At 37.7% G+C, this 22,358-nt stretch overlaps 1 protein-coding gene across 1 annotated transcript in view; it reads left to right on the top strand.

The window, feature by feature from the left end:
- ATP9B (ATPase phospholipid transporting 9B (putative)) overlaps positions 1–22,358 on the top strand; it is a 280,545-nt gene that overhangs the window by 31,396 nt on the left and 226,791 nt on the right. Inside the window, exons 3-5 of the mRNA XM_024206823.2 lie at positions 5,730–5,880; positions 8,882–8,995; positions 14,414–14,522. Coding sequence (XP_024062591.1) covers positions 5,730–5,880; positions 8,882–8,995; positions 14,414–14,522 — 374 coding nt within the window. The remainder of the gene's footprint in view (positions 1–5,729; positions 5,881–8,881; positions 8,996–14,413; positions 14,523–22,358) is intronic.

The following is a 22,358-nucleotide window of genomic DNA, read 5'->3' as shown; positions in this document are numbered from 1 at the left end:
AGCATTTATTTTGTATGTTTTACGACAGTACTGTCACCACCCATGAATCACAGATACATGCAAAAAAAAGGAGAAGGCAAGAGAAATAACTGATCAAGTTACCTCTACTGGGGACAGGGTGACTTTTTCAAATCTCTGGTCTCTGCTGTGTTCTTCGCCTGTGTCTTCTCCACTCCCTTGTCAGTCACAGGCCCTCTCAGAGGTCCAGAGAGGCCCGAGCCACTTCCAGCTTTTGAGGCCCCTAGCCATAATAAAAATAAAAAATGATGGCACATGAAAACAAAATAAGGCACCAAAAAAACAGTGAAACATAATTTAAATATTTTTTTTATTTAACAAATGCTTTTCTAGACTTTTTCTGTGCAAAAAAATTGTCTTTTACCAAATTACATCTCTTATGTGCTTAAATTTGCAGCTCTAAGCTGAGAGTGTCTCTCATTTTGGTCCGATAGGGATGTGCAATAAAACAAGTTGCAAAACTTATCAAATGCCAAAAAATTAACAAGTGTCTAAATTTGAGGCTCCTTTTGAGCTTGAGGTCCAGGCCAAATGGCCCTCCTGGCCCCCCTCTGTTTGGCCCTGGTCAGTCACCCTGTTCCATAACTTTGCCCTGATTCAGTTACCAAGTTACCTCATTTCTGTAGCTATCTATTCTGAACACCTGGCTAAAATGTTCTTATGCATAAATCACAATAACTAACCTAAACTAAAACATTTTTGCTTACCCTACTAAAACTTACTTTTATTTGTCTACTTCTATCTGCTGTTAATCCTACTGGCTCCATCCAGTTGTTTTTATCTTACTGGTCTGTTTTTGTGGCCTTTGTTTTTTACTTGTTAGTTTGTCTTGGCACCAGAAGTAAACAATTCCCTCAAGACATTCTGTTTCACCCTGCTATTTACACAGTTGAAGGTTTTACAAAGCAAGACACAAGTCAGGTTTCACACAACCCTCAAGCTGTTTCAGTTAAGTTCTGAAGAGCTGCATCAGCAGAAATGCATTCAAAAGCTAAAATTCCTTTCTTTTCCCATATTATATATAATCATTTCTATAATACCATTAATTACATGTTTTCCAACATGTAGACCAATAGTATAGTTTTAGTATTGAGTATTGTATGTTTTCTTACTCAGGTACTTAGGGACACCTCTTAATTCAACGTAAAATGATAATTAATATTATGTGTGTCTGCTCATTTATGATTTTCAGCCTTCTATTTATATAAGATTTCTAATGTGCCAGTCACTATCTACACACCATTTCCTTAAATGAGGTCCATGTCAGTTTTACACAGAGTGAGCATGAGCTAGCTGTCTTTCAACCATATTCTGTTTTCCATTGGACCAAGGAAATAGCATTGTCTTTGTTGGAAGACAGAGGATTGTAGAGCTTTGTTTTATTGATGGCATGGCAGTCCGTGTTGTCTTAGGATCTCCCCTAATGGTTTTGTATCATAGTATCATAGGACTGGAAAGGACCTCAAGAGGTCATCTAGTTCAATCCTCCAGAACTCATAGCAAGACTATATAGATCAGGGCTGGCCCTAGCATTTTTCAGTCTAAGCAAACTGCAGTATTTATTTTGATTTCTAAAGCAGGATGATATTTTGCCATTACTTAAATAGCATATAAAGGTAAAAAATACAATCACCCCGATAGCCCTACACTCTTAACAAAAATCCAGCTGTAAATATGGAAGTACACAGTAAAGGGGTAATCAAACTTAACTCTGCCCTGTAGTGTCACCATGAGGGGAAAAATATGAAAGAATCTATTGTCTTTAGACATTTAATCTAATCTGGGATCACAAAGAATAAATGTATGGACACAGCATGGCGTCAACAATCACAGCAAAGTAAAGGTTATTTCGGTGCATAAGTATGTATTTCCATACATTTAATGTGTTAGGATTTCTTTAAATGTAGCCTTAATTTTAAATTTCCTTTGTTTGTACTGCTTGTTTTTGGGATAATTCCAACATCCCTCTAATGGGTTTACTGTTGAAATTACTGGTAAATGCTCTCAACCTTAGCTCCATTTTAATTTAGTTTTTGGTCTTAAAATAACTGTCTATCCTTATCAGTTCCAACATTATAAGGCCAACTACATTCAGTTTCATTCATAAGTGTACCTGGACCTTAAATGGAAAGGTCTATCAATTCGTTGGATGGGATGCATCCCATCCAGAAAAATGGTCAGTCCTCCCTGCTTCTTGTATACTGGTACTGTGCTTCCCCAGTAGTTTAAAATTATTTTTGTAAATGCCTTAAGGCAGGCAAACTGTGGCCCATCAGGGTAATCCGGTGGCAGACTGCGAGACAGTTTGTTTACATTGACTGTCTGCAGGCACAGCCGCCTGCCCCTCCCAGTGGCTGTGGTTCGCTGTTCCCGGCCAATGAGAGCTGCAGGAAGCGGCGGCCAGCATGTCCCTGCGGCCCACGCCACTTCCCGCAGCTCCCATTGGCCGGGAGCGGCGAACCACAGCCACTGGGAGCTGTGTGCGGTCATGCCTGCGGACGGTCAATGTCAACAAACAAATTTCTATGTGCAATTACCTTACTGAGGTTTGTGTCCTTTCTAATGATATCAATGGTTTTGTACTGCTCAGTTAGCTAAATATCACAAAATGATTTATATTATTGCTATGCCTGGGAGAGAGAACTAGGTGTCACATCACTGAGTCTGGTAAGTTTACTGCATAGATGTTTCTTAAAACATGGTCCAGTTCTATAAAATATGCTTATATGGCATCTTAAAAGCTACTTGCAAGTAAACTGAAGTTCTTCCTGGGTCTTTGTGCATTCCATCTTAAGGGATATGGCACTCCCTAGTATTGAGTCCCAGAGCAGAGTATCCCCATGTGTATGGAGTGCTGCCCTGACCTTAGTTCCTTCTTCTCTATGGCAAAGAACATTAGGAACCTTCCTACTTTTCTACTTAGCAGATCTTCTCCTCCATCCTGCATAATTTAGTTTAGCCTTAGTTCAATACCCCTTCTTCTCAGGAAACAGGACTCTTTTTTTCCCTCCAGGGCTGGCATCAACCTAAAAAACTTCATTCCTCCTACTCGTCCTTCCATCCAGAATGAAATGCTCATGTGCACTATTTAATATGTTTGGACGAGGCCCATCGTCCTCCACTGAGGTTAGAAGGTCATCTCCTATATTGAACCTTCATGTTGCCTTTTTCGGCGCAGGACCTCACTTTCAATATGCACTCCTTTTGAGTCAGGGGAGAAACCTTACCAGCCTTCTCCCTCTCCACTACCTCATCTGCCCTCTGCAGTTCCCTCTTGAATGGAGAACTCCCTATAGAGGTCAGATTTTTTTTTTTTTAATTACCACTGTTATTCTCCATAAGAAATTTTTTAGTGTTTGTTTTATAATTATGGAGGTGCTGGCCACGTCTCCATAGTCGCGGTTGAGTTGTTTTGCACTTAAAGATTGGCTTGGGCATTTTGGCTTGGACATTGGTGCATGAAGGTTTCTCTCTCCTGTCACTGCTGCCTTGGCTCCGTTTTGCCCTGTGGTACGGCATTGCCAGGGATCCAAGACAGGAGCTCAGGAGGAGCCCTTATCACTCACAGACATTGGGATTCAGGAACTGGGGGACTGGACTCTCCCCTGCCTCACATTCACACAGGGCTAGTCTCACTAACATAGCCCTCTAAACTAATAAGGCAATTGAGAATTAAAGGTCAAGTTTGCTAGAACACTTGGGTGAATTTGCTCTACTGTAGTGAATAAGAGAAGCTTATACCTAGGCTTAACACTGGTGTTCCCTGGTTGCTTTGGTATACCAGTGAATCTGCTCTTTAAAGTTTTATATGCATGCACACACGGTCTGGAGTTTTTAATAATTAAAAAAAACTATGGAAATTGCCGAAGAAAAAACTCAGTTAAATTACTTAGCTGTACTTAAGTATCAGAGGGGTAGCTGCGTTAGTCTGAATCTGTAAAAAGCAACAGAGTGTCCTGTGGCACCTTTAAGACTAACAGAAGTATTGGGAGCATAAGCTTTCGTGGGTAAGAACCTCACTTCTTCAGATGCAAGACGTGAATCTGAAGAAGTGAGGTTCTTACCCACGAAAGCTTATGCTCCCAATTCTTCTGTTAGTCTTAAAGGTGCCACAGGACCCTCTGTTGCTTTTTAGCTGTACTTGCAACTTTAATTTCATTTTAAGTGTAAAACATATTACTGGGATGTTGTAATGCTCCCCAAACCCAGTATTTTTGACCGAGATAATTCAGAGTTAAGATTATACTTAGGGATGTCTAAACAATATATTACTGCACAGCAATTGGGTGTAAATCTACAGTGCTCCCGCGTGTCATACACTGTCTGTATGGACTCTGTTGCTGCTCACTAAAGTTCCCTACTGTAAACAAAGCACAGTAGGGAACTTTCAGTGCGTGGTAGCAGGTTTCACACAGTCAAGTAGTGTGTGCCATGCTGGAGTGCTGTAGATTTGCTCCCCAGCCTCCTGTGCACTAACTCGCCATGCAGACAAGACCTTAAAAGAAATTCGAAAATGCACACAAGCAACCTTGACCCCCTGCTTTGTTAGAAATACCATGAGGTGAAAAAATATGTTTTAAAAATTAGGTTAATTTAATCTGGGAAAGCAAACACTAAAATGTCTTGATTGTAATCATCTGGTTATTGCATACCATCTGGTTATTGCATATTCCAAGGCAGAGTTAAGGTTGTTTAGATACCTTACTGTACATGCCTACTTTAACATGCTAGGATTTCTTTTAAATGTAACTATAAAACTGAATTTCCTACTACAATGTACCTTCAATGCGTTTTACCCTTGAGAGTACATATCAGTAACTTAACTCCATTTTAATGCAGTTGTTTTGTGTGGGAATATGTTATTGTATTCCAGGTTAGAAGTTGGCTAGTATGGAACATAGCCAGCAATTGGCAGGGAGAGAGCTGAGACTGAATGAAGGAAAGACACAACTGCATTAATTAAGTGAAGGGATTTTTAGGGTATTAGGTTTGAGACAGCTGTGGTGAAGTAATTACTCCAGCACACTAAAAAATTACTGTCCTCTGAAGAGTTGAGGGTGGCTGCCATTAGAAGAAGAGGAGAATACCATCTGGAAAAGCCCTGTTTTTTATGGTTATACTTTGGATGCTCAAAGCTACCATTTTTGCTTAATTCAGTCTGGTTTCTAAACGAAACAAAAAGCCTGGGTTCATCAGTCAGTTGGACTTCTAAACCTGCTAGCAGTGAGCCCTACTTGTTCATGGCTCGGGTCATATGATCTGTCACATTTAGATTTAAAAAATATATATATATTTTTAAGGAATATGTGTAGCAGCATGAATGAGTAAAAATCTCATCAGAGACCGTAACTAAGCTGTATTTCAATTACAGCAAAAAGATTAGTTTTTAAAAATCAAAATCTAGAGTTCATTTCCTTGAGGGAAAGTGAGTAACAGATAAACAGATTTATCTTGAAAAGCCTGCTGTTAAGAAGGTGATAGCAGCAACACATAATTTTTACAGGTAAGGCTAAGTATTAGAAATACTCTGCACCTGCACTAGATATTGAAACCATCAACTCTTTATTTATGATATAGACATAGGCCAAAATTTCAAACCTGAGGGCCTAAATATATTCTCCTAACTTCAGATTTCCAGGTTTGAAAATATTGGCATAATGCATAGAATAGCTTTTTTAAAAATTAAACCATATATTTCTTGTTCTTTACAGTTGCTGTGACTGGCTCATAAACATTTGCCGAAGAAAGAAAGAGCTAAAAGCTCGTACAGTATGGCTTGGATGTCCTGAAAAATGTGAAGAAAAATATCCAAGAAATGCTATAAAAAATCAAAAATACAATTTCTTTACATTTATACCTGGGGTAAGGCTACTAATAATTGCTTGAAAGTGGGCTTAGTTTATGCCCCTTATGGTATCTTAAAAAAAAAAAAAAAAAAAAAGGTCTGAAGAAATAGATATTCTTACCTACTTCATACTTTCTGTATTTAATTTCTCATTCTCTTTATTAGTGATGACCCTTACATGAGTGTAAGACTTTTTGTTTCTAATCTCACTGTATTTTCAAAGTGGCCCAGATTATAGAAGTGCAATTTGCATGTAATTCAATGAGTCATGTAGCTAGAATTCCATGCAGCTCTCTAAACTTCAGGGATAAATGTTCTTTTGCATTTCTTTATTCCTCACTAGAAGTTATAATCCTCTCTGTGTTACCACAGCTGATTGTGTGGAAATGATTATTTTGTCACAGAGGGTTGACTTTAAATGAGGAATAAATAGCTGAAGGTTCATGCTCTTATGCAGAAGTCTTTAACAGCAGTGAGTGCGTATAATAACATATAATAAATATAAATAAAATAGTGAAAAATTTTCCATTTAAATAACAGGGCTTGGTTGCTCTTAAATTATTTTAAGGACAATGTTAACAAGACCTAGTTTAAAATTAATGTGCTGTCTTTTCAGATTTGTTTTTACATATTGTGGTTTTAAAGTACAGAATTATTTTATACGTTGAATGCACCTTTTAAGTACTTTTTGCTATTGCAGACTGGAATGTTGCCATTTTATTTAAAAACAAAGGTCACAGTGTGGCTTTTTTATTGTTTTTTGTTATTTAACAGAGTTGATTTCAGTGAATTCTTTGCCTTCAGTGTTCATTCTTTGCATAAATTACAAATTGACTTTACAAATGTTTTGAGTAGCTGTTTCATTGGTTTTTTTTTTTAATTTCTTATCAGTTTTGCTGAAAATACAACTTTTGAGGAGAAATGTTTCAGTGACTAAAGTAAAGGATGTTAAGCTTTAACTAATACATTTTTCATTTGTACGGAGTCCTTTTTTGTATTAACAAATTGTCTTGTAGGTTTCAATACAGAAATGTTTTGTCCTTTGAATTTAAGTAATCATACCTGTTTTATATTGAGCCTATACCTCTAACCACAATCATCCAGTAGCTGGCAAATGCTTGATATCCAATATGTTTCTTTATTAAAACTCAAAAAAGTAATGGCTCCATAATTAAGACCCATCTTTTGTCAGGGTAATAAAATGTCAATTACCTCATGCAGATAAATATTCTCTTCTTTATTGAATCAGTCCAATTTTTTCTTCCTTGGCTTAAATTATTAAATACTCAGATTAGTTACACAGTGTATACTTTCATAAGGGTCACAAAGTTCATTAAGTATATGGTAAGCTATTGATTGTTGTGGTTAAAAATATACATGTATATTACTAAGACTGTCACAAGGCATGTTCCTGATGCCTGTAAAGGTGAGCCATATTTTGCAGTTACCTGTTGAGGGAGATAGCACAGTTCAGATTCTTTTCCTAAGAAGATATGGTACTTTGAAATGTTTTATAATTGCACAGTAGGAATCCTATTTTGATTTTTTTTTTTTTTTTTTTTTTAAAGAAGAGTAGCAGTTTTTTAACTGTTAATTTATGCTAACGGGCACTTTAAATAAACCACTGGTGAGAAGAAAAAAGCTAATCACCCTGCCGAGATTAATTTGTGAAATAATTCAAACATTTTAGACATCAAAGGAAAATGTTTTATTGTGAACATAAACACAATATCACTCCAGCATAGCTATTTATCATTTTAACAATTACAGCACTGTACAGTACTGTAAATAATTTATGTAACTTTTCTCTGTAAGCATTAATAGTATTCATAAGTTAATAATAAATGTACTTATTGAATGACTTCTGTTGAAACTTCCATAATGTTGTAGTGCATCTGGCACTTAGTTGTAATTGTACTATTTGCAATCCCACCACTGGCAAATATGGGTATGGTTTATTAGTTTCATACTGAAAATAAATATATTTGGAATAATTTGCCGAGCAAGATATTATCAGTGTTTTACTTTGACTTAGCAGAGCAAAAAAACAAAAAACACTCAAAATATTGCTTTGATATATTTTCTCATGAGAACCTGTGTTGTATCATGTATATTATAATAAATATGGACCTAAATATTAAAGCTTCTAAATTTTACTTTATGGTCATCTTGTTACATTTACACAAGGCCAAAACGTGTCTCATTTTCATGTCCTCATGACTCCCCTGAACAGTCTTGTTCTCATGTAATTTCTTTATTCTGCCTATGAAGATATTTGCTTGGAGAGGGAATCTGAAAAGAGGGAACAAAGGTAGCTGAACACCATGTTTATGCTCACTAGTTCAGTTCCCAGTATAAATCAGCAACCTCAGGTCTATTGTACCCTATAGTAGCTAATAACTATTCCCAGAGGCTTTTCTGCCTACTGCGTCTTTTTGGAGCACAGTAGTGTTTTCAGCCAGGATGCTGACATACTCCCTCTGTTGGGACCATGGAGTTACTGATATGCAAAATTAGATCACCCAAACAACCTTAATTTTGCTTTGTATTGATACCATGAGGAAAAGAAACTACTGTCTTTAAAAATCAGTTTAATTCAAGTTTGGACCACAAACACTAAAATGCCTTAATCATAATTGGTTTTTGAATGTTGTTGCTGTAGGACAGATTGCAGATAGTTTGAGTTAATTCCAGGGCAAACCATTTTACTGTAATTTAATCCAGATTAGATAGATGGAGATATACTAGAGATTATTGAAAATAATACATCTTGAAAATTCAGTGATCCTTATGCCTGTGATTGCTGCTGTTTATGGGTTGTGGGGGAAAGTATTTAAGTAATTTTAAATGATTTTCTCTGTACATAATGGTTCCTATAAAAAGTGATAATGAACTAATTTTATTAACTTCATTATACTGCATGTTTATACTTATGGAAAAATTAATATTTTTTCATGTACATTCCTGAAATAAAATTTTAAGTAATTTTTTCTGTTTTTCTTTTGTTTTTCATTTTAGGTTTTATATGAACAGTTCAAGTTTTTCTTGAATCTCTATTTTCTCGTCGTGTCCTGCTCACAGTTTGTACCAGCATTGAAAATAGGCTACCTGTACACCTACTGGGCTCCTCTGGTAAACAAAAAAGCTGATATGAGATAGGTTTTAGTATTAGTCTGCTTTTGATTTTAGAATTGTATTTATAAAATTTAAAAATGTAGATGCTTATGTTCTAATATGGGGGGGAGGCGGCGGCGGCAGGGTGCTCAATTGTTTGTTTAAACTATTATGGGCACATGTTCTCAAAAGTATTTCTTGCTCCCCAGGAGCTCTGCAGCTCCTGTGTGAACTACTTCCTTATCTAAATTGTTAGTACTCCCTGTCTAGCTGGTGGTAGATACTGAAATATGGAACAAAAACATCAGTTTTAGTACAGAACATTTGGTACATTAACTAATTTTGTTTTTGACATTTTTATCAAACACTGACTGCAAAACTGATATGTATAGTATTTTCCGATGTTCTGTAGGTTTCATCTGTATGAGAGGGCACAGTCAGAAGTTTAAATTCTTCCATCCCTGGAATGTCAGAATCTTCACCATTGGAGGATGAGTATGCCTTCTCTCCCCTTCTAGCCTCCATGGGTCCCACAGGAGATTAAAAAATGGCTGCTCTTTTCCTTTGGGAAACTTGTAGGGAACATGCCTCTCATCTCTCACTTTTAAGTCTCTGTTGTAACTCTCCCCCGTGTTCCCTCAGGGATTTGGCCCAGGGACCAATAAAGGAGAAGGCCACTCAGCAAGCTTTTAAAGGGGCAGCACAAAATTTCACTTCTCCTGTAAACTGGCTTATTCCATTACCTTCAAAACTCCCGTTGATGTCTTAAAAACCTCTTGAGTCAGTTTTCAAATATTCTCTAAAGCTGAGGGGAAATCTCTGAAGTCAGGGCTTGGATTAAGATAAAGCAGTCACTCATCTAGACTTCCCAGAATTAAGGATGCATAGGGCAGGGGATCTGTCTTTGCAGGCTTCTGTGTTTTTTGGAGGAAAAAACACAAATTTTTGTTAATTTGAGAGAGTCCTGTAATGCCTCTTCATCCAATATAAGGGTGTGGTTAAGGAGGGGTATTTATTCTCTATTAAGGCAAAATGTCCTAACATGCAAATTCATAAATTTCACATGCACTAAAAGACTTCATTGCTCTTCCATAAGGCAGAGCCTGCTATAGCCTTGTTAGTCAAGGGGACACAGCTGTACCATATGAAGAAGTACTCCTTCGGAGTACTCCTTTGTTAGGAACTGACCAGAGGAGAATAGGATTATCATTCAGACAAAACTTGGATACATGGACTTCAACTCTGGCAATATTGGCTACGACCACAGATTATGCTGGACTAATATCTACTAGAAGGCCGTTATAACAACCCGATGCCTCGTATGTAGATTTTCCTAGTAGTTCCTACTGGGACCAATGCTTAAACTGACTAAGATTTACTCTACGTTGTAGAGTTTATAACATAGTGGCCCATGAACTAGCTCTTCATATGATGACTGTGAAACACATTTCCATTTGATGTCAACCTTATAAATCATCTGTTGATAGGCTCTTAGGGGAGTAAAGATACAAAGCAGTCATTGAGGCCAGGACGTGGATGAGAAGAAGGGAAAATAAAGGCCTTCCGTCCAGTGAGAGACTCCAGAGTATGTTACTTCATTAGGCATTTCCTTTGAAACTGATGTTCCTCTAGAGTAGGAAGACTCCGGCTAGGTTTCCATGGGAAACTGTCGAATGTGATCAGTTCTTATTAGCTTTGGTTTTCCCTAATTCTGAGGATCCTACTTCTCTAAGAGGGGGAGCTTCAGAGTGGCCTCCATGTGGAAGGCTAACATCTTGGGAAAATCAGTGTTTGAGCTATTCAGAAAAGTAGATTCAATAGAACTGTGTCTCACCCGTCCTTGGGACACAAAGTTCAAATAAAATAAAAGCAAACCAACATCATCATCAACAAATCCTTTTATAGTATCAGAATATGAAAATTGTAATAGTTCATCTCCGGCACATTGTAATAATGGAGCTAGTTTCTTACAGAATGGACATTTTCAAAAGTGAGATCTATAAGACCACCATGTGGTGGTCTGTTTGCACTTCTCAATTGTCTTCTCATCTGCAGATGTAGAGTTGGTAAATGGGGGTGCCTCCTTAAGTTCCTTTCCAACTTCTGCATAGCTCAATTGAATCTTCCCTCCCTAAGGATGATTAACTGCTTTCTACATGAAGGTAGTCTGCTGTGGAGGGGCCAGAGAAGGGAAAATTTGCCTTACCTGTGAATTTTCTTTTTAGGACTCTCCATGTCAGACAATCTGATCCTCCCTTGAAGGATTACAGTATGTTCAGAATTTTGTGTGGCTATTGCTCACTTGTTAAGTAATGGGAAAAGGGGAGAGTATATTCCTCTAGGAAACCCTTACATTTCTTATCAGTTTTCCTGCAAGTGGTTCGTGTTGATTTGCCCCTCTTAATATTTATACAGTAAATATTTTTGAGCTTTGGAATCTTTTGTCTGGAGGGTTCTTCCTGAGTGGCGGACATAAGTCTGAGCTTGAAGATACAGTATGCATCCAAGTTGGTATGGAATGAGGAATACCCCACTGTGAAGACTGTCTGACACAGTTAGACAAACATTCTTGACTTGTAAGACACAGAATTTTTCTATATCAGATCTTCTGGATAGTGTTGGTTTTTGTTTTTAATTAAGGAAAGGCCCACTTGCAGTAAACTTTACAGCTAAAGAGAGACTATTACTATTGTTTTGAAAATAGGTAACCTTTAATGCTTAGGAGGCTAAAATATTTTCTATAGCTATTTTTTTCCTTTTAATATCCAAATAGGTAATTTTTTCTGTATCATCTAACAGATTGCCATGGTCACTTAAAGATGTACACACTTGAAAAACCAAAACCAAAATGATAGTATGGTGTACTATATATACTGACTTCTATTTGCTCTTGCAACTTCCATTGATGTCCTCACCAATCGCATTGATTGGACATGAACGGACACTACATGTAAAGTGTGGGCTGTATATAATCTTAAAATTATACATATAAACTTTTCTTTAGCAGATTTTCCCCATTCTCGTTTTACAGAATGACTACTTGTCATGATATCCTTAAGAGGTTTAATAAGAATTGTCATAACACAGTATGTAGAGTTCCAGAAAAATTCAAATTCTAGCTGAAATGTCTGTGTTTCATGTCTATACAAAATATCCTTAAAGGCAGAAAAGGTTAAAATTTTCTCGCTATCTTTTTACTTTGGTGTTTAATGCCCTTGGTGAGCTAAAACGAGTACATTTGAAAGTATCAGGTGCAAATTCTCTGTTACAGGTACAGAATGTTTTATTTTGATTATGTAAAATGATCTCTCATGAAACATTGCTTCGAAAAAGAAAAAGTAATACATTAATATGATGTGGTATGGCAACAGTCTGTAACATCAAAATAATAGTGGCACCTCCTTACCCCCAATTCCTTGGACTTAGGGCATTAATTGAAAGTGAAATCTGTATGGAAAGAATTCTACATAGATGGCTTGATAGCAATGTAGCCTGTCAACTACATAAAAGACTCTGGGACATTTTTAGAGTATGATTGGTCAATCTTAATAAGATGTGTACATTTCTAAAGGAGTGTGTGTGTTGGGGGAGGGGGGAGATGGGGGGGGGCAGTCCTGAGGAAAAAGGTTGAAATTCAGTTTTTTGGTGTTTGTTTGCGGGTGGTTTTTTTTGTAACATAGGTCATATAACTAATTAAGGGTGCTAATTGGCAAGTCAGGTTTAAATAACATTAAAAATAAGGTTTTGGTAGTATAACGGTTAGGGATTTGAGCTAAGTGCCAAGTATTAAATGTAAATACATCTCCTAATTCGTCCCCTAGACCGTTCTGCCTTTTGTTACTTAGCTTCCCCTCTTTTGTGTTTCCAGAGATTATACTGGCTGCTTGTAGGAGCCTGGTTGGCACTACCCCTTCATAGCTGTGAATTTAATTGGGGTACTCCCCAGAATTGAAGGATCTGCGGTCAGGAGTTTCACAAAACCTAAAGTGGGTATTCACCCACGAAAACTTATGCTCCAATACGTCTGTTAGTCTATAAGGTGGCACAGGACTCTTTGTCACTTTTTACAAAACCTAAAGAGTCAGCCCTGTTTCAGTGTTTGGAGGACTGTGAATAGCCAGTATTAATTTGGAAAAATTAGTGACAAACTTTCCAATTTAGCCATGTTTACTTCAGTTCACCTTTTTCTGCCTATCTTTGTAAGAAAAAAGACAATAAACTTTTTTTTTAAAGAAGCAAGATGAGATTATCCCCATCACTACTGTAGGTAGGCTTGGCAGAATTTGATTTTTAATTTTTAAATAATTTTGATGGATAACATCAATGTTTATTTTAAGCATGTTTAAATTTTTTTGTCTATTTAAATTTTCAGTTGCAGGAAATTATGGGAGGGGCAGAAAATAATTTAATGACTGAAGACATCAAGATTCAAAAAGTTAAAAGCTTTCATAACTGTTGAAACACAAATTGTCAGCATCACATGTAAAAATATACAAATATCCTTAAATCAAATGCTAATAAGTTCTCAGGCAAATTGCAAAAAATGCTGTTTATCTATATTTCAGTTATTATTGATGGAAGTATTTGTTTTTTGGGTGTTTATATGGTGAAGTCAACATTTACAGATCTTTACTGATAAAAATCCTTGCAACCCGAACTATAGGTCCCCAAAAATCACGGTGTGAGGAATGCTTCTTGGAGTGTAAAAGCTGTCTGATTGAGATATATATATATATATATATATATAAATGCAGTGGCTTAGTTGAAAGATGTTAATTGCTTCTAAAATACAAGTTACATCTAAAAATTTTTCTCCTCTAGTGCATATATATAGTTTTATATCATTTGTAACTTGCTGGAATATGCCAAGAAATGAAAATTGTTCAATACATTTGGAGATGTACTTCACACAATGTACAGTCAACCTGTGGAACTCCTTGCCAGATGATGATGTGAAGGCCAAGACTATAACAGCATTCAAAAAGAACTAGATAAATTCATGGAGGATAGGTCCATCAATGGCTATTAGCCAGGATGGGCAGGGATGGTGTCCCTAACTTCTGTTTGCCAGAAGCTGGGAATGAGCGACAGGGAATGGGTCACTTGATGATTACGTGTTCATTCCCTCTGGGGCACCTGGCATTGACCACTGTTGGAAGACAGGATACTGGGCTAGATGGACCTTTGGTCTGACCCAGCATGGCTGTTCTTATGTTTGTATAATGTTTTAACTTTATCTTAAGTTTTAATAAGTTGTGTTTCTACAGTAAAGATTAACTAGATAGACAGAAAAGGTTTAAAAAAACCCTGAACTGTCAAAAATGATGGAATACTCTATACATACATTTTTCTCCTACTGTCATGTTCCTTTTTATGTATTTTTTAAAAAATATTTTCCATTTTGGGAAATTTGTTATATCATTATATTTTGAACAGGGATTTGTTTTGGCTGTCACAATGGTGCGTGAGGCAGTTGATGAATTTCGACGTTATCAGCGAGACAAGGAAATGAACTCTCAGTTATATAGCAAGCTTACAATACGAGGTTGGTTAAAAACATTTTTTATTAGTCATAACTATTTTATAATCCACATTCTGTAGTTTTGAACTTAGGCTAAAATAGTTTTTAAAATAACAGAATTGATAATAGGTTTCTGAAATGTTATCCTGGTAGGAATGAATTCCATATAATCCAACAAGAGATGTGCTTAAGGGAAACAAAGTATTAATTTCTGCTAGTTGAATAAAGCATGTAAAACTGTAGCTGTTCCAGAAATCTGAAGGTTTTTGTTAATAGCAACTTACATGTGCCATATCTATACGTTTTCAGTTGTTGCATGAGGGAAAATAATTTTTTTAAATACGCTACCCCTTTAAAGTGCAGTTCTTCTCTGAAATGGATAAAGTAAAGAGCAACAAGTCACTACCACTGTCTGGCATGTATCCAAGGTTGAAAGGAATTTAAGAATGAAGTGGCTAAGCTGCTAACCAAAATACAGTTTCGCTAATTAAAATTTGCTGTCTTCCAGCCCTGCTTCCAGGTCGAGTAATGAATGTTTTACCTATGTTTTTAAAAAAGCACTGGAGGTGATTCAGAGAATTAGATCGTAGAGGATCAGTAATGAGTATTCTGGCTGAAATATCTAAAAATAGAAATATAAAACTGCTATATGATCACATGATGGGGTAAAGCAGCAGTTTCTGAAAAGGAAAATCATGTCTTTCTAATCTACTAGAAACCTTTAAAACATATAAGTAAAATATGGATAAAGGAGGACAGGGTGGCATAACTTTTTTGGGCTTTCTGAAAGCCTTGGACAGAGTCCCTTACAAAGGCAGGTAAAGAAATGAAGTAGTCATGAGGGCAAATACAAAATACTATTGGCGAACAAGAACTTGTTTAGTAACAGCTGTTTAGTCATAGCTAAGTGTTTTTTTTTTTTTTTTTTTAAAATAGGATGCATCCCATCCAACCAAAACCTTAAAAGCACAGAAATAAGAACTTAAGGGGAAACTTAAGCATTCCTTTCCATGTTGCCTACATTGCTTCTGGTAAAACACTGAAGGGCTCCACAAGGCTCTTGCTTTCAGCAGGTAGCCCAAAATGATACATACCCCAGATTCACCGTGTGTTTTGTTCTGGGACAGGTCACAGTCCAGGCTCCCTGATGTATGCTGCCCCTCTCTTGCAAGGGGGGAAGCTGCTCTATGCCTATCCTCTGTGACAGGTTCTCTGGGTACCCAGGACTGAGGGTCACCTTGTTACCCAGCCCTCCCCCCCCTCCCCCCAGCAGTGTGATGGAGACTTGCTTGTGATTAATTGGGTGTCTGTTCCCTGATAACTCCAGCCTATTAGCCACCCAAGCACTCTCTCTGGACTAGGACAGTCCTTACTTTGCCATGCAGATTAACAGTCAGTGTACCCCAGCCCCCGAGTCCCTTTGAGGAGCTCCCCTGTAGTGTCCAGCCATTTCTTCACTGACACTCTCAGAAATACCAGGTCTGCTATACCCAAGGGAACAGTATACATGCCAGCTTGTCTGATTCAACTCAGAATCAGCTCTTTGCTTAATACCAGAGCACTGAGATATATTTATGGTGAAAACAAGAAGTTTATTATCAAAGATCAAGAGGTAGTGAGTAAGGATAATGGAAAAAAAAGTTAACACATAAAACAAAATCATAACATGCTTTTTAAAGATTAAATTTTATTAGGTTAACCTTCTATCTAGTGAAGTCTATCTCACCAGAAGCCTTCTGCAGCATCTTCAACCACAGCTGGTTGTGATCCCATTTTCATGAACGTTAATACACTGCCTGTTTAATTCCTAGATGCAGAATGTCATCTTTGTTCCCTAAATATAGTCCAGCAAAGTGTTTGAAGTGTTTCTCAAAATAAAGTTCTCTTCCCCTGCTGTGTCTCTATACCTGTTAGATCCTTTTTTAAATTCTTGCAATGTTTCATCTGCATTTAGCTTAGAAGGGTGATGGGAGACCCACTGTGAATGAGACAATACTTAATTTACACTTTGACAGACAAAAGTGCATAAACATCCCTTGTCTGACAGAAAACCTGTTTCGCCACCTCTGCTGTGATACAGAATCCAAGAGCATATTTTCAGCATACACAGTATAATTTCTCAATGATATGAATAACCAGTGTGACCCTGGCTTTAATTTAAGACCTCACGTGATATTCTTTAGTAAACCAGAACATAAAAGTATTAGGATATAGACTCATAGACTTTAAGACCAGAAGGGACCTTTGTGATCATCTAGTCCAGTGATACTCAATTAGATCTATCGAGGCTGATTTGAGAATTTTATGATGAGAGACAAGCCATTTGCTGACCAAATAAAAAATAAAATTAAAGATACACTACTTCAGCTGCCACTAAAGACTTTGTTTGCAACATAAAAGATAGAAACACTAGTACTTAAAGAAGTTTATAAATCAGTATTATTACCTGTGTTTGTGGCAATCTCTAATGGGAGGTGTGACGTTGATGATCTCTGGCAAGCTTTGTGAAGAGTGGTTTTTAGGAGGTCAGGACAAGGCACATGAACTGGTGAAGATGCTCATCTGTCAGGTGATTGCTATGTTGGTTTTTTTTATAATGTTCATGGTAGAAAATCCAGATTCGCAGAGGTACGTTGATGTGAACATTGTTAAAAGATAGATGGCTAGATTCTGGCTATTCTGAAACTGGTCAGCATATTGAGTCCAGAAATCACGAAGTTCTACTTCTCTGAATTTTGCCTTCAAGATATCTGAGCTGTGGAGCCTTAAAATTTCTAATTGAAAGGCACCTTCATCAATTGAATCAGAACGTTCCTTGCTTCAAAAGGACAAGATCTGTTGGCAGAGACAACAAATGAATCACGAACAAATAGAAGCAAATTGTTTGAAATTTTAAAATTCCCAAATCGCATTTTAAAATTTTCAATCAGATTGTTTACGAATTCTTGTATCATTTTCATTGAAGTTGCATCTGTCACAACGACCTGCAATGTGGAAATGTGCAACAGCTTTCCTGTTAAGTCTGCCTGAAAGATTTCAAGATTCCTCTGAAAGGCGCACACATTTTCAAACAGATCCCTGATATTGCTTGCATGGCCTTGGAGCTGCAAGTTGAGGGAATTCAAGTGACCGTTAAAGCTTGTCACACAGAAAAGCTACCTGTGACATAGAGGGGACATCATTCGTAAATTCCGGGAACTCGTAGGCCTTGTTGGTCTTGTGGTTTGAAAGAAATTTGATCATTTCTTTTTTAAGCGCACAAAACCTCTGCAGCAAGCGCCCCCTACTTACCCAGCAACTGTCGCTGTGCTGCAACAGGTCACTGTATTTGGCTGAAATGTCTTGTAAAAGAGCTTTAAAAAGACAATGTTGCAAGCTAGAAGTTGAGCATATGTAATTCACTAATCTTATCACAATGCCCATTGTTGTTTTTTTTTTCCAAGTCCTCAGACACAGGACAGTCTGGTGAATGGTGCAGTGCAGTGTATTTAGTGAAGGGTGTATCGCTGCCAAATGTGAAGCAAAGCCCTGCTCTTTCCCTGTCATGGAGGGACCTCAGTCTGTAACAAGCAAGTTTACTTTCTGCAGATCAAAACCATTTAAAAAAAAAAAAAAAAAAGCCTTTTCCCTTTTCAAAAAAGATCTCTCCTGTAGTGTATGTTTCTAGTGGTATTAAGCACTAAAATTCTTCCTTGAAAATTTCACCATGATAAAATCTAACAAACAGTGAAAGCTGGGCAGTGTCACTTAAATCACTTGATTTGTCCACTGCAAGAGATAGGCATTTGGCATTTTTTAAATCGGAAAGCAGTGCTGACAGTTACCTCCAATCTTCTCACTACCGTGGAATCAGACAAGGGAACTTGCTTCAAACGGTTCACAATGTCATATTTGTTTTTATCTCTGATGAGAAGCTCCTCCAGCATATCCAAGGTGCACTCCTTCAGAAGCTCAACATCCAGGAAAGGCTATTTCTTTTTAGCTAGTATCAGCATTATCTGAAGAAAAGCAGCTATTGCTTTTCCTGTATAGTCGTTGATGTTCTGAGAATGACATTTTAAGTGTGATACAAAAACTTCAGATTTTTAATTTCATCACGTTTTTCAGCATTGCCAGGAGGATGGGCTGCGTTGAAGTTACTGTGCTTTGATTCAGAGTGGCGCCTCATGTTGATGACTTTATAGATGGATGCAGTGGTTTGGCATATTAAATACAAAGGTTTTGCATTTACCTGAGGTGGCATAATAATAAGAAAATCCACTGTCCAGTTTGGGTTAAAAGGTTCGGCTTTCGTTGTCAACTTTGCAACATTTACTCCCATTCGCATTCATTTTTGACTCCATTTCCATCACTTATGAAAAAATGGGTAGCGTCCTAGCTCAGTCGTAGCCAGTGCTATCGCGAGAATGCAAGATCCAGTAAGCAGTACTTAATTTGTGCTGGGGCTTGCCAGGGCTGAGCCCTGGCACTTCCTAGACGTGACAGTTCATAGCCCCTGCATCTCTCGGCTCCTGGCCAGCAGCCACTGCTCTCTGGCTGCCCAGCTCTAAAGGCAGCACCGCCACCAGCAGCAGTGCAGAAGGAAGGGTGGCATGGTATGGTACTGCCACCCTTGCTACTTCTGCGCTACTGCTGGAGGTGGCACTACCTTCAGAGCTGGGTGCCTGGCCAGCAGCTGCTGCTCTCTGGCCACCCAGCCAGTGCTTAACTTATGCCAGGGCAGTGCCACGGCACCTCTTTCATTACAAATTAAGTACTGTCACGAAGTTACTTACTAAGGAAGTCATAGGCAAATGATAGGCAGCGCATTGCTGTTCGTGAATTTAATTATAAATATATTTTAAGGTGAGCTAGCGGGCCACACAGGAAGCCTTGGTGGGCCTCATTTGGCCTACATGCAGCCTATTATGTGCGTTGGTCATGGACCCTCCTTACACAGCATTGCCACAAGCAACAACTGAGGTGAAGAGCATAGCAGGATTTAAAAGCTTATTTTTGTGGACAATGAGAAAATCAACAATTATATTAGATACTTACACCTGTAAATATAATTAGCATAGGTATAATTTAGGATTTGGCCTGTAGAATTTTTATTAGTAGCAATGATTCATGCGAATGAAGAAATTCAGTTTCATATTTTAGGTTAAATTATCATTTTGAAAATAAAATCTTTTTTTACTTGTGCACATCTGATCATAAGACCCAATAAAATATGGAAATTGATGACATTTTTAGACAGTTACTTTTTTGAGTAGAACTGCACTTTAAAAATATGCTCCTTTTATACAGCATCATCTATACAACAATTTCAAAGAGCTCTACAAAAATGTAAACTTCAGCTCTCCCCTTTGAGGTAGGTATTATCACTCCCATTTCAAAGATGAGAACACTGAGGTAAAGAGAGGTTAAGCAGATTGCCCATGGCCACATAAGTCGATAGGAAAAGTGGGAGTTGATGAATCCTGAATCCATTCCACTGACCTAACGATCCTTCCTTCCCTTTGATTTCTCTTTCTTAAAATCACTTTTAGCTGATCCAGTTATTTTGCAATAGTGTAGTGCTGCTGTGCAATTTACTCTTGGGTTTAGAGTACATGTACCAAAAAAAAAAGAGGCTACTGCAGGGCGAATTACCTATGAACACCTCTTTATACTCTCTCTATACCATGTTGTCATAGTCAAACACTTTGTTTTCAGCACTTATATGGGGATATTTATGTAAAAACTTATCCCTTGGGTAGTGTGAACTAGCAAGTAAAAAGCCAAGAATGTCAACTTATGACCTGACTGTAGTTATTAGCATAAGAAATGTCAACTTTACAGGATACTGGTCTCCCGTTAAGACTTGCTGACGTTTTGGAGCTTTTGTTTTTAATCAGAAAATGTCTTGAATCAGAGTTCTCAGTGTCAGTGGTACTCACTGCTACGTGCTAGGCTGCCTGTTCCAGAAAAAAAGTATTTCAGCCTTAGCTATTAGTTATATATTTGTACTATAAAGATAAGGAGAATCCGGAGGTGATAAAAAGTGCTATTTAAGATTGGTCCTCTCTGTCACTTCCTTTGTTTCAGGAGATTAAATATCAGTAGATTCTTGGATTTTCATAGATATGTGAGCCAAATATGCCCTTGTCTTCCATATCCTTCACATGAACTCATCTTCTCAGGTGTCTCTTGTCTACTTTCTTAGCCTGTTTTTTGAATGTCTTAAACTGGTTTCTACATTTTTGATTTTCTTGTCCTAGTCTGTTACCAAGACACTTGTTAAAGGCAATTTGTCTTCCAGATAGAAAGAGCTACAGATCCTTAATAGGTCTTCAGACTGCCATGGCTTAAGAGTGGAATGACCAGACCTGTCAGTCTCTGGCAGATGGGAGTGGCGCAGCCATTGAAGATCCCATCAGTTTTGTTCACGTTCTTCAGCTTAAGCCAAGCTTTTCAGATGTTTCTGCTGCAGAGCAGAAACGGACACGTGTAAAAGTGATCTAGTCCTTTCCGAGCTTTGCAGCCAGGCTTCAGGTTTGTCTATGGGCTTTTTACATACCTTTTCTTTCAGTTAGGCACTGGAACAACTACTCCCCGTTCAACACCTCTTGATGGGCAAAAATAGAGAAAGTAGAAAGGAAAAATCTGCCTTTCTTCTTCCCATATTATGGAATGTGTGGATGGAGCCCTACACTTTCGGTGATGAGACAGTAGGTCCATATTCTGAGGCTAAAGAAACTAGGTATCTCGCAAGGCCACTTTTTGCTAGACTGACGCAGGGGTGTCTTGCCTCAGAGCAGTCAGTTCGGGTGAAGAAGTGCATAAAGGCAGATGAATGTTGGCAGATGAAATTCAGTGTTGATAAATACAAAGTAGTGCACATTAGAAAACATAATCCCAACTATACATACAAAATGATGAGTTCTAAATTAGCTGTCACTGTTCAAGGAAGACATCTCGGAGTCACCATGGATAATTCTCTGTAAACATCTGCTCAATGTGTAGTGGCAGTCAAAAAGGCTAACAATGTTATGAACCATTAGGAAAGGGATAGATAAGACAGAAAATATCATAATGCCATAATATATAAATCAATGGTACATTCACACCTTGAATGCTGCGTGCAGTTCTTGTCACCCATCTCAAAAAATATAGAGTTGGAAAAAGTACAGAAAAGGGCAACAACAATAATTAAGGATATGGAATAGCTTCTATTTGGTGAGAGATTAAAAAGACTGGGACTGTTCAGTTTAGAAAAGAGACAACTAAGGGGGGGTATTATAGAGGTCTGTACAATCATGAATGGTGTGGGGAAAGTGAATAAGGAAGTGATATTTACCCCTTCACAAAGCAAATGAAGAAGGGGTCATTGAATTTAATAGGCAGCAGGTTTAAAATAAAAGGAAGTACCATTGGTCTGACCTATTAGGTCCATTCTTACGTCCTTGTGTTCAGAGATGCCTGCTCTCTTTCCCTTTAATTGGAAGAGCTGCCAAAATCAAAGTATAATAATCCAGCTAGAAAAGCCTTAAAACACGTATAACCTCTCTGTACTAAGGAGTTTTACAGCCCCACTTTCCTTTCTAAGCTGTCTCCCCACTCTCTAGTATTATAAGCCTAAAGCTGTGAAGCATGGAATATCAAAAAATTGAGGAAAATCTGGAAAACTTCTGTTCTCCTTAGAGGATGGCCATCTGTTTTAGTCAGAAGCCATGGTCCAGGAAGAAGAGACTTAAGTCAAACTCTTTGCTGTAGTATATTTGAGATAATTCTCAGAAGAGTTGTAGGATTAGTTCTTCCCTTGGACAATACTGCAGAACAGGAGAAGGGGAAATGAGTGTCAAGAAAAGGGAAGAGACTACTATGAATTTCTTCCCT

This window comes from Terrapene carolina, unplaced genomic scaffold (assembly GCF_002925995.2).
Source record: "Terrapene carolina triunguis isolate 2854851 unplaced genomic scaffold, T_m_triunguis-2.0 Scaffold58, whole genome shotgun sequence".
Lineage (NCBI taxonomy): Eukaryota > Metazoa > Chordata > Testudines > Emydidae > Terrapene > Terrapene triunguis.
The sequence above is the reverse complement of the archived record's forward strand: the minus strand, read 5'-3'. Positions and strand labels throughout refer to the sequence as shown.